At 34.7% G+C, this 15,914-nt stretch overlaps 1 protein-coding gene across 2 annotated transcripts; it reads right to left on the minus strand.

Moving 5' to 3' along the window:
• Window positions 1-61: 61 nt before the first annotated feature.
• LOC117574183 (uncharacterized) lies at window positions 62-13,428 on the minus strand. Of its 2 annotated transcripts, none has more exons than XM_034257888.2 (3): window positions 12,455-13,428; window positions 1,143-1,539; window positions 62-1,078 (listed from the first exon to the last, which is right to left on the minus strand). In XM_034257888.2, the coding sequence occupies exons 2-3, from the start codon at window positions 1,536-1,538 to the stop codon at window positions 854-856; spliced, it is 621 nt and encodes a 206-aa protein (XP_034113779.1). In that variant the 5' UTR covers window position 1,539; window positions 12,455-13,428; the 3' UTR covers window positions 62-853. The 2 variants fall into 2 exon arrangements, with proteins under 2 accessions (XP_034113779.1, XP_034113770.1); XM_034257879.2 differs by lacking the exon at window positions 12,455-13,428 and adding an exon at window positions 2,963-3,122.
• Between the last annotated feature and the right edge of the window lie 2,486 nt (window positions 13,429-15,914).

A 15,914-nucleotide genomic window follows, 5' to 3' on the forward strand; every position in this document is an offset into this window, starting at 1 on the left:
TTAAACTTACTTCTTTCCTGGAAAAATCGAAATGCATGCTGAGGAAATGGAAAAGCGCGTCTTTAATATTAATAGGAATTCTTTATTTTGGAAATCAGCTAAATGTAATCGTTATCGATGGCTATCGATATGCGATAACTGCACATACAAATATATACATTATAATGTATTAAGTAAGTATATAAATACAAAGCTACAGACTATATGGTAATCGCTAACTTGCTATGTAACCCCCTTTCCCCCTCCTCCTTCTCCAACTTCGACGTCCCATACAAACTTGGCAATGAAATGTGTATGGATGCAATTAGATACCAACTATATAGATATATATATATAGTATATAGTATATGTCGCTAGTAAATACAAAATGTACTCGTACGCATTATTATTTTTGGGCATATTTATCTATAGCTCTTTTAGGTTATGTACAACTTTGGACTAGATGCTGTGTTTAGGAATATTTACAATGCTGCGTAGACCAAGTAAGAAATAATAGAACAAAAAAAAAACATTAGAAGAAAAAAACAAAATGACAGAAACGTGTTTATCGTTAAGCAGTGAATGCGCTATAGATAAAAAAAAAGAAAAAAAAAACAATACTCTAAGATCTTAAATCGAAGTAAATACATCGCCATATGCTTAGCCAAAAGCCACCGTTAGATGGCGCCATCGTGTAGTAGGTCAAGTACAGATTCAAATTCAATGCCACAAGCGAAAAATCTCTTTTTTCTCTCTCCTCTCACTGCTTTGCCCTTTGCCTTTGCCGCCTCCTTCACTCTCACTCTATCCCACTCCCGCTCCCTAGCTCTATCTCTGTTTATTTGATGCCATCGCTTTTCATTTCCTTCCCATTTCAGATGTGCAGAGTTGCGCCTGATATGGCTATGGAAATGGAACCGGAAGCCGTCTGAGCTTGGGCCGCATCCTTCGACGATGTCTGCGGCTGCATGGCTTTGCTCTGCTCCACATCGATGACGAGGCAATCGTATGGCGGCGGGGGCAGATCACACTTGACCACACTCTCATAGCTGGGCGGCAGCGAGTCCACAATGCGCAGCACATCATTCTGTGAGTTGATCTACAGAGGAGGTGAACGTGAAAGTGAATAGAATAGAAAAGAGTATTGAGTATTCGATGCTTACGTGGGGGAGTGCTCCATTGCCAGCACGATTGCCGGCCTCGTCGATGGGTCCAGCCCAGATGCAGACGCCCATGCGATGTGTGACATAGCCACAGATGATCACACTGATCACCAGCATGCCAATCCCCAGGGCAAACACAAGCCAACGCGACTCGGCGCTGTCGTGCATCTCGTGCAGATTCTTCTCCAGCTGCAAGGCGCACAATATCAACACAGGGACAGCCACCATGGCCACCAGCAGATCGACAATCGGACGCTGGTTGCTCGGTCCACTGCTCAACGGTGTCCGGCCCACGCCCAGCGATTGACCGCCATGGTGGGAGCCAAAGTTCTGGCTGCTGCTGTTCGGCGTCAGTGTGGAGCGGGCAACTACAGTGTTGTGATTCTGTAGCACCATTCTGTTAAAGAAATAGGAAAAGTTGACGAAGTGCATCAGTATCATTTGTGAATCAGTGTAGTGCATCAGAATAGCGGAGGAAGTACAACAAGTATCAGGTATTTATATTTTATTTCATTCATATTATTTTGTATTACTCTTTTACTATCAATTATTGTGAATGTTGTTCCTATTTCTACTACATATCATATTTCCTATTTTTAAATTAGTTGTTCTGAGCTTAAGCTGAAAGAATGACAACTGCATTTTATATAGTTTCGATGGGAGTTTGTTTGCAAACCAAGTATTATATATTATTATCAGAGATATTCGCTCTTTAAAGAACTGTTAGAATGAATCAGCAGATGCTAGATTTACATATCAACTCCCAATAGACAAGTTAACCACAAGTATCAATAATACGATAGTTTGAAAATACGATAGTAAGCATATATATTAATTGAATCAATACACAAAATAGAGTAATTCCATTTGAAACTCTTGCTAAACAGTTGAATCCAAGTTGGATTAAACCAACTTAAGGCCTTCAACATTCAAAACTAAAGTCTGATTATTTTCACTACGATCAACTACTATCATAAATTCCTTAACATCCCAGTGAGCATTTATTTATAATTATTTAAACTATTCGCTTTTTAAAGAACTGTAAGAACGATGCACCAGATGCTAGATCTAAATGTAATTGCCAATAGTTGATAGGCAAGTAAGCCACAAATATCGAAAAAAAGATAGATCAAAAATACGATAGTAAGAATATACGATAGTAAGCATATATCTTAATCACATCAACACACGCAATAGATTAGTTGCATTTCAAACTCTTGCTAAAAGTTGGATTAAACTAACTTAAAGTCTTCAGCATTCAAATTAAAGACTGATTATTTTCACTACGATCAACTACTATCATAAATTCCTTAACATCCCAGTGAGCATTTATTTGTAATTATTTAAACTATTCGCTTTTTAAAGAACTGTTAGAATGATGCAGCAGATGCTAAACTTAAATATCAATTCCCAATAGGAGTTTGCGAAGTAGCTGATAAGCAAGTAAGCCACAAATATCGAAAAAAGATAGATCAAGAACACGATAGTAAGAATATACGATAGTAAGCATGTATCTTAATCACATCAATACACAAAATAGAGTTGATGCATTTGCAACTCTTGCTAACATTTGCAGTAAACTAACTTAAGTGTTTCAGCATACGAATTAAAGTCTAATCATTTTCACTACAATCTTATCCACTACTATCGTAAGTTCGTGAACATTCCAGTCAGCATTGATTGGCAAAATATTTGAGACATGACAGCAACAGACTCGACTGGGGCAACACACATATGAATAGATATGTTCACATGATAGTTTCATAGATACATTTATTATACGTATCTGCGCTCGTTGCAATTGTATCTCGAATGCATACCTGGAGTCAAATACGTTACTCAGCCATAGATCTTGAACGGCGCGCATTTTGCTTCGATATCGAATTGTTTGAGGGTTTATATTTGTTTTTTTTTCTTTTTATTGAAATCAATTGGGTATTTTACAATTGCTTTATTTTCATGTGGAAAATATTCAACTGTTGTTGTTGTTGTTGTTGTGGTTGTTGCAGTCAATATCAATTATCAATTATCTAGAATTTGCATTTCTTTTTGGAAAGGGAAATTTGTTAAGTTAACTAAATAAAATCTTAGAGTCGGTTTTGCTGTGACAAAAGCAAAAAAAAAAAAAACTTTGCTTTAAATAGAATTACATGGCAGCATTTCAATGAATTATGACGAATTTAGCTGGGGAAAAAGGTAATTCCATACGCTTGACATTAGTTCTATTGCAATAATCGTTTGACAAGTGTTTTATTACATTTCAAAATTTAGCACAAATTTGTGGTGAAGTTCTTAATTTGATCACTTTCGAATTTTAGTATTTGCTTAATAGGTGTTTAATATTGAAGTTATATTTGAAAATAACTGAGAATGCACAATTCACTTGTATGTCTAATTAAATGTTCAACAATCAAATAGAAACCAACTGATTAGCTTAATTAGTTGTGCAGCTCTCCATCAAGTGAGTCAGTAGCCCGGTTAAGATCATTGTGATGAGAATTAATAATAATAAAGTATCAGTAGTCGGAGATGAAACAAAAAGTGAGAAGCAAAAAGAACAGCTGCCAGTTTATCAATATGCATTGCGAGAAGTAGAGAGAAGGTTGCTGTTTAGCAATTTGCGTCTGTTCATCACGAGATTTTCACATGCACTTGACTGAGAATAACTGATAAGCAACTGCAACTGTAATAACAACAACAACAACTTCAGAAATAGCACGTGTTTTGCTGATTTTATTCCATAAATTTCGAATTGTTCAAATCATAGTAATTCCATTGTTTCCGAATAAACACAAATTATTATCTGACTGATCAGCACTTTATTATTTGTCAACGAAGAATTTAATTACCACACAAAAAATGAAACGAACAGTGAAAAGTGGAAGCGAAGTCACCTTTATCGACCAACAGTCAGCGCGCAACTGAAAAAATGCAGCATTCGATTTTGTCAAAAAGTTAACCCGATTTTGGATACATAAAAAGTTCCGAATCTAGGAAATAAAACACTGCACTTCATATTTGTATTAGTATTGAATATGTAACCTTGAAAATCATTCCTTAAAGACACTCTTTTGATACCCGCTACCTACAGAGTAGAAGAGCATATATATTCTTGATAAGCGTCAACAACCAAGACAATATAGCCATATCCGTCTGTCTGTCTGTCTGTCCATATGAAACATTGCATCTCAGAGACTTTAAGAAATAAAGCTTTCATTCTTCGACATTTGGAGAGCTCTTGTTATGTGTACTCTGATCAAATTTGTTTCAAATTTATGACAATAATCGAATAACAAGAGTTTTTTTGGTAAATATAATAATAACTTTAGTAGTTATGAATTCTGAAAATTTTGTTGCGATTAGATACAAATTTTAAAAGGGCAAAAAACGCCTTTTGTTGTATTTGTATTTATGATACACTTTGTATGTAGTACCATGTAAATATACCAAATAAAGCATTTGGTATATTTTAGTACATATAGTATATACTAATGTATGCCAATACTATATATATATTATGTTTTTGTATATTTGTAGAATATTGTTTTATTTGAGATAGCTAGCGGGTATCTCACAGTCGAGCACACTCGACTTAAGCTTTCCTATTTGTTTCATAATGCAAGTCGATGTATGTATGTATGTGTGAATCCAATACAGGAAAACGCAATTGGGGTTGTCCAAGAGTTGCATTTATTCTAAATATTATTGGAAATTGGAATTTTGTACTGCTCATAACAAAAGAAAACTTTGCCATTTTTGGTTTTTAAGTGAGTAGACTTGGAAATTTCTCTAGATGTGCTTAATAAGCTACTTTATAAAAATATGTTATGTATTGTTTAGTATTTTGTTATATTAAATCTAGTATAAAATACTAAATTTGATTATGCAGTAATGAAAATACTGGTTGCTAGGGGCTTCGACTCCACAAAGATCAAATTAATATTAATATAAACATATATTTAAAAAAGTTGTCTGACTATTTGCAAACCTTAAGGGGAACAGTTCTTTTCTCACTCTTTTTCTTATGTCTGTGTTATATGTTTAAAACATTTCTTAACCAATATTCAACTATTATATCATGATCACAGTTAATTTCCCATTGATTTGTCATTGCTGTGGCTTTTTTGTTCTTATGTATGCTGAGCTTGTAATGTTAAGATCTCAATTTAGTTTGTTCCGCTTTTGCAATTGTCTTTGTCTTTTGCCAACCGGTTCGCACAGTCCGCAAAAGATTCGCAATTAACAATTGCAATTTACGATTCCTCCACATGTTCTCTCAGATGAAAGACGCTGAATTCTGATTCTGAAAGTTTTGTTGCAGCTATTGTTGTTTGCTTTTTAATTGGCTGGCTGTGTGCGCCACTTTATTAACATCGAACATGTTCAATACTCAATCGCTTAATTACCTTGCAATCATAATTGTCATAAATCTTCATATTGAATATGAAATGAAATAAACTGTAATCCGAATTTATACAATACTTTCAACAATTACAAATATATAATTGTAATAACAATAAATTACAATATATAATTTCAAATACAAATTTGAAAATTTCTTAAAATGCAACTCTTAAAGTAAAGTTTCTATACTATCAATGATATTTCATGTAATCAACTTGTTCTGTACTTATAAGTGTGCCAAAAAATGAGTTTCTTTAGATAATTAAATTAATTGGACTTTAACTGGTTTTCAGGGGTACAAACGGCATTCTAGGACAAAGCAGACGCAATTAAAGGGCAGCTTCACAGCTTCTGGCACACTTAATTGCCAAGTTGGACTGGTTTGAACCACAGCAAAGTGGTCAAGAGTCAGCTGCATCTTCAATATCTTCAGCTATGTTAGTTGAAGGTCACCAGACGATGAGCTCGTGAGTTTCATTTCACATTTCTTTTTTGTATTTATTGAGTTTGTGATAAGGCGGCAGACGACTTTAGATTCATGAATTATAATTAATGCAATTTGCAAAGATAATATTTGCTTTGCAATGTGGCGCAAGTTACAGAGCCGCAGATACACAGATACAAAGATGCAGATACAATATCTTGGGCTCGGATGACAAATGTAAATATTTATGCGCTGTCAATAGCGGTTTCATTAGGCAGCAGGGTGGGGCAGGGTGATGAAGAGGGCGAGGACGAAGACGAAGGCGAGGCTCTTGACTGATAAGGCAAACCGATGTCAACTGGTTAACGAAACTGTGTTGAGTGCGCTGATGCAAAAACAATAAGAACCTCTTTGAGTTGATTTAATGTGCTTGATTCCCTTCTCCCCCTTTATCGGTGTCTTTCTTTAGGCAATTTATAAAGGTCTTCTTCATCCGTTACAACCGTTAATGTATTCTGTATGTATTTTTGGTGGTGGCGCACTTGACGTATACTTAACATCTTGCTGGGCGTGTAATTGCGTGATTGCATTTCGATTGTTGTGACACGGCATTGTGGGAATCGCATTGCAAATGCAAACACAGCGAGTGAGAAAGAGAGAGAGAGAGGGAGATAGATAGTAGTTCTCACATTCGCTGAGTCATTGTGAAATTCGTTTGGCAACTCGCCAAACTTCCATTCATCAGTTAAACAAGCTATTCGCTATTTATTTAGATAACGATATCCAGACTAAACCAACCTCGAGAGAGAGAGCTGAGAATGCGACTCGAAATCCGATAGTCAAACTGAAGCTGAGCTGAGCTGAGTTAAGCAAATGGTCAGCTGGAGACATTTGACACCCAGCAGAAGAAGAAGAAGACGAAGAAAGACAAACAATTGATTGCCATTCCAGAAATATCTTTTCTTTTCTTTTCTTTTTGCTTTGCTGTTCCACTCCTTTCCATTCATGGGAAACAGAAGTTGAGTAATCCCCAAACATGAGTAATCACATTTTGGTCTCAACTCGTTTATCTTGTTTAGACGCCCGTAAACTTGATATCGAATTTGCATTTTTTTTTTTTCTTTTGCGCTTTTGTTTTGTGTAATTTCAACATTTCCATTTCCACACACAGAACAGAGCTTGAAGCTTGGCAATTGCCAAAAAGTCTAGCGACATTCATTCGAAATTGTTTCTATGTTGATTTCGAACAACTTGCAGATGAGTAAATTGTCAATTAAATATTATATTTAATTTCAATAGTTATTTTATTTTATCTTCATGTATTGATTGTTCATTATTCATATTTTGTGTTGCATGGTATATTTTGAAAATTGTAGAATATATTTATATGAGAAATACTGCACGGTATTTTAATAGTATATTTTTAACGCCAAATACTGTGTTTAGTATTTTTAAAGAATATTTTAGCGGCAATTTCGCATTCTTTTGCTTCAATTTAAAACTGAAACTTTCTTAATTACTAGAATATTATGAAATGAATATGTAAAACACTGGTATTTAGTATTATTATAGTATATTTTTAACGATAAATACTGTGTTTAGTATTTTTATAGTATATTTTAGCGGCAATATCGCATTGTTTGCTTCAATTTAAAACAGAAGCTTTCTTACTTGTTCCTGTTGATGAACATTTTTGAAATGTAGTATAATATTATGGAATCAATATGTAAAATACTGTACTTGATATTTTTATAGTATATTTTTAACGGCTTTGTTTTGTTTTCATTGAAAGTTAAATCACTAGCTTTCTTGCTTGTTAGTTTTGCTGAAAATATTGGAAATGTAGTCGAATATTTATATGTAAAATACTGCATTTGGTATTTTTATAGTATATTTTAACGGCAATACCGATTTTTTTTTGCTGTTTTTGAATGCTGTAGCGTTCTGATTTTTCAGTGTTGGTGAAAATGCTTAAAATTTTGTAAAATTTGTACATGATAAATACTGCATTTAGTATTTTTGCAGTATATTTTGCTTTTATTAAAAGCTGTAGCCTTCTCACTTGCTAGTGTTGGTAAAAATGTTTGGAAGTTAGTAAAATAATAATACGGGATATACTAGGTTTGGTATTTTTGCAGTATATTTTACCAGCAAAGCTGTAGTTTTCATGTTTATTCAGTTTATCTTGCATTATCCTTTGTTTCATTAATATCTGCCGCATCTGTTGCGTAACTATGCATAGTATTTATAGATCTATACTATATATGGGAACGTGATGATTAAGACAGCTCAGACAACTGAGAGTACGTGCCTGAGTATTCACATGACTTATTCGCATTGCAATGCATTGCATTTTCATTCATAAATTTCGCACAGAGTGAAATGAAATGAATTCTCTGGCCTGCTGCAGTCAATGACCAGGCAATGAGCAGATGATTTCCACTCACAAATCGGTCTATATAGTATTCGATTATATACTTATTCTATGTATAAGTATATTTAATTTTTGTTCTGTGTACCTGTGTTCCTGATTCTCTTGTTGTGTTGCTCACGATGATGATCATCAAGATGATATTGTTATTTTTATTGTAATCATTGTGTGTGTGTGTTTTTTACTTATAGAATAATAAACACAACTGTGAACTTCCTGGGCCTATCTCAGTCATCAAAATGTCAAGTCGCTGAGCAAAACAAGTTTAACAAATTGTCCACAAGCAGCTCTATTGTTTGACCTAGAAAACTACTGTTAATGGGGTCGATATGAGAAGACAAGAGAAGTAAAAACTTAAGAATACATAATATTCGCATGATAATTCCATAATCAGAAACAAAAACGAATGCGAAGCGTGTTTATCACGTTAAGTTTTCAAGTCTTTCAATTTCTGCAAGTCTTGTATTATATTTTTTTAAGTTTCGTTTTCATTTTCTTTGTATTCGGAAATGGCTTTCAATGCAGTTGTTATCTTCTTGTTTGGGTCTGCAAGTTTTCAGACCTTCAACGCGGGTTTCAAGCTCAAGCATAATCAGCAATTTCAAAATACAAGTAAAAAGCCAAAACAAAAAATAAAGAAATATATAAATTTGGCCGTGATGTTGTGTTGTAAAGATTGTGATGATGTTTTGTTTTTTTTCGCAAAAACAAATAAGTAACATTATGGCCAACAATTACAGCTGCACAAAATGATATAGGAGTGCAACAAAAAAAAAGTGACGCAAATTGACTCTTCAAAAAAAAAAAAGAAAAAATCAAAATGGGAGCGAAATGCAACCGAGAATCTTCTGCCAGAAGCTTATCAGCTTATCAAGCGAGAGAGCTTACTAGCCTTATAAATTATACTTATACTAACATATATGAAGAGTATTATATGTTAGTAAGCAGACTTCCGAGGAACTGTTGCCGGGCAGATGCATCAATTGCATCTGGCAGCTTATCAGCTGAGCTGCACATGACGATGATAATGACGATGCTCAAATGAGTTGCAACGACATCTCAAGTGAAATGTTTTTCTCCAACTATGCCATAAAACAACAACAACAACAAAAACACTTGTTGGCCATAAAGTGAACCGTAAGGCGCAAGTCAAATAAAATAAATGCACTTGCATTAATTCTCACACAATGGCTGCGTATACGTAATGTCGAAATGCGCATTCAAAAAGAGGAAATAAGCAGCTGATGTTTTTTGTTTGTTTCATTATTAATTTTCTTGTTGTTCTTATTGTTGTTGTACTTTTTTGTTCTTGCTGATTTATCAATTGATCTGAGAAACAACCAGAGATAAGGTCGCTGATCAGTGGGCGAAAGAAACAAAGCGATTTCCGTTTTTCGTTTCTCAATTAATCTTTGTATTAAGCGAAGCGTTAACAATTAAAAGTAAAAGTAGAAGAAAGGTTTTTGCCATTTTATTAGATTTCAATGTCTGCAAAAAGCATTTAGTTTGCCACCAAAAAAAAAAGACCTACCAAACTGCTTTCGATTAATTTGATTCATTTGGATCAACACATTGTTTAGAGGTGTTGAGCGACTCTCATTGATATTGATCAGTGCGATACTTTTATTTTATTTGTATACTAATGAATTTTGTATGTCTATTTATGATTCATTGCATACACAGACCTTTATTTAATAATGTTTTTGTATGCCATAAATATGCTTAAATGGAAATAATAGAAATAATAATAATAGAAAGGGTTTAAAGTATTACAAAAATAACAGAAATAAATAAGATGAATTATTGAATTAAATACCAAATATCTATGCTAAATACTAAATAGTCCTGATCATTGGTTATAAATTTAATACCAAATATATTTATTATATAGATAGATATATACAGATACCAAATCAGGTTTCAATTGTTATAAATTGAATACCAAATGTATCTGCTAGATTCTAAAAAGTCCTAATTAGGTTTCATTTATAATATGTGAAATACTTCATATACCAAATATTACTGTTCAGGTTTGTAATAAATTAAATACCAAAGATCTCTGCTATATACTAAATAGTCCTGATCCGGTTGAATTTTTATTAAATGAAATACCAAATATCTTTTCTATATACTAAACAGTTCTGAGCAGATTTGTAATAAATTAGATACCAAATATCTCTACTTTATACTATATATCTTTATACCATATATATATCTGTATATCTGTATCTATACTATATACTATATATACTTTATACTATATATCTTTATACCATATATATATCTGTATATCTGTATCTATACTATTTATCCTGTTCGGTTTCCATTTCAAATTCTTGCCGCTTGTATTTGGTTTTTTGTGCTCGCATTGCTTCCAGTTCGATGAGATACAATTGTATCTAGAATTTAATGTCTCCCTGTTTTTTTTTTATCTCTGTGTCTGTCGTCGTTGTCTACTGATAAAATGAAACTTTTGCCTGATAGCTGGTAAGACAATTGCGACTAATTGCGAGGCGACAAAAATAACTTTGAAAAATGTGGCACAATTTTCATGCTCAGTTACTAGACGAGTGAGTGAATGAATGAGTGAGTGTGTCTTTTGGGTTTTGATCGAAGGGTAGATTGTAGAATTGTAATTGTAAAGCATCTCTCGGATACAGATACAAATGTATCTATGCTGTGTGTTGTGGGAACAGCATTAATGTTGCATTAATTGATCGAAGTGCCGCTTTAATTGTGCGTCTCGTGGAATGTCACATCACAAAACAAAAAATTTGTTGGCGTCGTCGCATTTTGATTGACTAAATTACCAAAGAGGGCATGGCAAAAGGGGCGTGGAGGGGAAAGGGAAAGAAGGGAGCTGGCTGTAAAGAAGCAAAAGTTCTAGATGCTGACGATGATGCTCTTGACTGACTGAATGACTGACTGAATGAGTGAATGAGTGAGTGAGTGTATTCGTTATTCACAGTTCCTGTTTGGTCACGTAGACATTTGACAATAATTGGAACTCGTGTTGTTGCTGTTCTGATTGTTGCTACTAATTCTTGTTTTTTTTTTTCTTTTTTTTTGTTCTTTTTCATTTTTATATGTTTCTATTTATTTTTATTATTCTTTTTTTCCGCTTCTTCTTTTTGTTCAACTTATGTACACATTTTTGTGTGATTATATTCTTTACTTGTTGTTTTTGTTGTTGTTGTTGTTGTTGTCGCTGGACTACGTAAGAATATACGAAAGTCAAAAAACAACAAAAAAAATATCTATATATAGAAAGCAAAATCAAATGCAAAAGCAAAGGCAAAAAAAAAAGCTAATGTCGCTCTGGCAGAGATTTTTGTTTTGTTTTCATTCGAAATGTTGTTGTTGTTGTTGCTTTTTAATGTTTCGCATACCCTGTAATCACTCGAAATGAGGGTATGCAAAGGGCATATGTGTTTGGCAAGCGAAAAACACGTTCTCGATGCTCTTCTTTTTTTTACAGGGTATCTCTTGGCTGTCACTCTGCAATCTTTTATTATTTTGATTCGCTTGTCTGTCGCTGCTATCAATAAATCGCACTCACATTTATGTAGATTGCTTTTGGTGTTTTTTTTTATTATTTATTGTTGTTGATACTACATTTATTTGATGTCAAATACGGGGAACACTCAAGAACTGTGTTCAACGTCATTCCCATTTCAATTGATCAGTGTTAATCATGAAATGCTTGAAAATTGATTCGATTGAACATCGTTGGGGACTGGACTGGAATGACACCTGTTTGGACTGGAAGCTGGAAGTGGCGGGAAAGGAGAGAGGAAGAGAGAGAGGAAAAGAATATGCAAGCATGCATGCTCTCAAATGCTGCAATGTTTGCTTACCCCTGACCCCTGACCTCATGCCCCTGCGATGCCCCCACATGAGGCATTTATTTATAGCCACCCAAAGACAATAGGAAACAACAGCAAAGGCAGCAGCAACAACAACGACAACAACAACAAGAACAACTGAAACATGTTTATGTTTGCCGAATGCTTTTGTTTTCCTTCTTGTTTCATTTCTCAATTTGCTACTCACTTCAAACTGTTCGTTCGTTCTCTCTTGGCTCTCTCGTTCACGATCTGGATCCGGCTCTTGTTCTCTCGCTCGCTCTCTCTCTCTCTCTCTCTCTGCGCTGTAGCTTGGCGCTCTATTGATGTTTTGTTGCTGTCGCTGTCGTTCTTGTTGTTTTTCTTATTGTTGGCGAAATTTCGTTGAGTTTGATTCGTTTTCGTTTTCACATTTGCAATTCAAAGAATACCAAAAAAACAAATGGCAAATACAACACTCGAAGAAAAAGCAGCAAAAACAAAAAAAAAACAAAAATAATAAGAACACAAAATCGAAAACTTTGAAAAATGTTTCAACGCAGAAATTTTGCACACGCGTTTTACAGTTGTTGTTGTTGTGGTGGAAATGTTTTGATTATTTTTGTGGTTTATTTCTTTTAATTTGGATATTGTTGCTTTCGTTGTGAAGATCGAGATCATGCGCTCTGTTGGCCTTTGTGAGTGTGTGTGTATTTTGTGGCAAGTTGAATGCACTTTTTGTTGCACAGATCGAAATTCGTGAATTCGTGCGAATGTTGCGGCTTCTAGCCGTGGTGCTGACTCTGCGTGTACTCGTATCGCTCCTGGCCAAGCCAGAGATTGTGATCCTCGCAGCCGCTCTCAAAAGCCACACGCCAGTGCAACATTACAACAAAATGTTGCCCGCAATTGTTTTTGCCTCGCGGCAAATCTTCACGATGATAATCAACACTTTCCTCCCTTCTCAAAGCTGCCAGCAGCAGTTACACAGTTCTCCCCGCTTGCCTTTTGTTAAGGATGCGCAACAACACAAACGTATACGTGACGTGACGTTAAGTGACGGCTGCTTCTCACGCATAGAACGATAAACCGATAGGCTCGATACCGATAGCGTAACGCACTCTGCAATTGAACCGAGGAGGTGGTGGTGAACTTTTGACTGAACTGTTTGCGAGCAGCGTTGAGCGGCAACTGTTCGCAGCATTTGGCGATTCTGATTCTGATCGCATTGACTTCGCTTTGCTTCGGGTTCGGCTGCTGCGCTGCTTTCGCTTCGTTGTTCGGAGAAACGAAAACGAAGATGCTAACGATGACGATGACTACGTCACAGCACAGCACAGTAAAACACAAACTGCTCTCGCTCTCTCTTGCGTTCGCACTCACACTCTCTCGCTTTGCGTTGTGCGTAGTTGTTGCTCAGCAGCTAGCAGGACACTGATAAGCATCGGGTTATCTGATTGGCTTATCGCAGATTTGTCAAGTGCCAACCATAGAGGTGATGAAGGTGATGATATATGTGGGGATGTGGGGATGTGTTTGCAAGTGTGTCGGCCTGTCTGTGAAGTACACTGGCTTTTTATGATCGTTGCTGAGATTCCAACACTGAGAAAAACAACATGAGATCGCGTATTATTATTCCCGGAATTTATTGTATTCACACTCATTCACTCATATTCATTTTCGTATCTGCGCCATGCCGCAAAGTGTAAACAGAATCCTAGGTCAAGTGATTTAATTTTCTTTCAATATGCGCCCATAAAGAGTTTACATTTGAAGATCAACCGATTTCCGTATACGCGATATACATACATATGTATATGCTATGTATGTAAGTCCCCCGATTCGCATATAATTATAATTGCTATATGTTTGTTTTGTTCTGTTTGTTTTTATTTTGTGTGGGCTTTAGATAATAAGTAGTTAGGATGGAAGATGCTGGCAACGGTGGCAAAAACAAACGGTAATCTTGGTATGCGATACGATGATAATACCCCTAGCTACATACATACATACATATATGCTATATAATGGGATTGTAAACATACCCATAGCAATACGCTTTTAATAGTTCAACTGAACTGTGTTAAGATCTAAGCAAATAAATGCCCTCACACATCTATGTATGTATGTGGAATCAACTATTTACAAACATATATAGTATGTAAACAGTTGGAATGAACCATTTTAGTGCCATCTCCAATAAACGTAATACGACCGCCTTCAAAGAAAACCCAACTCCTGCGAATATGATTCACTGGCCATAAACAACTTATCTTCAATTTCAGCAATTGTTAATTAGAATAATAACAGTTACATTTGTCAGACAAAAAACAACTCTATAGCAAGAAAGTTTTTCCATATTTTTAACGGAACAGTTTATTATACAATACTACATATCTCGTTGAACTATATTTAGCCATTTTTTTTATATATATAATACAGTTTATTATATTGTAAATTCTACGCATATCTCGTTTAACTATATTTAGCATATTTTTTATGATGGAATTAAAAAAAAAAACCAAAAATATAATAGAAAACATGGAAATCTTCTTTACCGAAAAATAGACCATCAAGTGCATTATTTACAGCTGCGAACTTTGAAATAGCAGTGTTTACGACTTATAGACAAATACTATTATAAACTCATCTTCGAGACAAAATTTAGTTGTAACTGTTAAATTTATTTATTTTTAATAACAACAGTTTTTCATTATTGCATATCTCACCATCTAAAACTTTTTATTATAAACACTTTCCAAATACTTTCTTGTAATCTAATGATTTTTTTGGCTATTGTTAAAGTAGTTGAGAGATCATACTTGTTATTATTATTTTATTGAAATATCGAATTCCTTATAGACTTTTCAGCTGCACAATATTATGTCTAATATTATAATTTAAATAAAAAGAAAACCATTTCTTTATTATAGTTTAATAACATTTTCTTGCTATAAGTTGTTGTAATAATGTTATAACTATCCGAATAATGACTAACAATGGTTTAATCCTTAAACTCGTTTCAGTTCCAGATTTAAAGACCTTTTCTGTTCAAGGGATTCTTCATGAAAAGCATCTCAACGTTACCGGTATGGACGGGTTCGCTTTGAGGGAGCCTTGGTTAAATTTATAGTCGAGTCGAGTCGAGAAACAATTGCAATGAAGCTTCGATAAAACACACAAACTAATAAAGTAAAGAGACGATGCATCCAATTTGTGGCCGCCTGTTATCATCATCGAAGAGCACGCCTTAATTGGGTTGACGACATCTCCGATCTCCGATCTCCTATTCACTATCTACCTATCGAGATCGAGGGATGCGCACTCACAATCGAGATCTGAATGTGCGCGTATTCATGTGAATATTCTAATCAGTCTTGAGATTGCGTCATGCGGTTTTTTTTTCTTTTTCTTTTTTTTTTGTTCTTCTTGTTGTGTGTCATGTGATTCGACAGCAGAGCATTGAAAGATTTCTGAAATACCCTGAAATCAATGTTCGAAGTTCGCACAATTTTATACCCTAAGTTGAAATCTAATTGCGATCTTTGTCAATTGCAAATTTGATGTATCAATCAAAGTTTGTGATACTCGGTAATGTTATTACGTATTATTTTGGTATGCAATCCAGTTCTGAGAATGAGGTGAATGCATTCCAGATTCCCGTTTAATGTAATGAAATTATTGAATGA

This window comes from Drosophila albomicans, chromosome X, assembly GCF_009650485.2.
Source record: "Drosophila albomicans strain 15112-1751.03 chromosome X, ASM965048v2, whole genome shotgun sequence".
NCBI lineage: Eukaryota > Metazoa > Arthropoda > Insecta > Diptera > Drosophilidae > Drosophila > Drosophila albomicans.

Coding starts and splice junctions, on each gene's coding strand:
- LOC117574183 (XM_034257879.2), bottom strand. CDS start 3,009: ATGCGCGCCGTTCAAGATCTATGGCTGAGTAACGTATTTGACTCCAG. Junction 1,540..2,962: donor AGTAACGTATTTGACTCCAG/GTATGCATTCGA, acceptor TTTCTTTAACAG/AATGGTGCTACAGAATCACA. Junction 1,079..1,142: donor GCAATGGAGCACTCCCCCAC/GTAAGCATCGAA, acceptor CCTCCTCTGTAG/ATCAACTCACAGAATGATGT.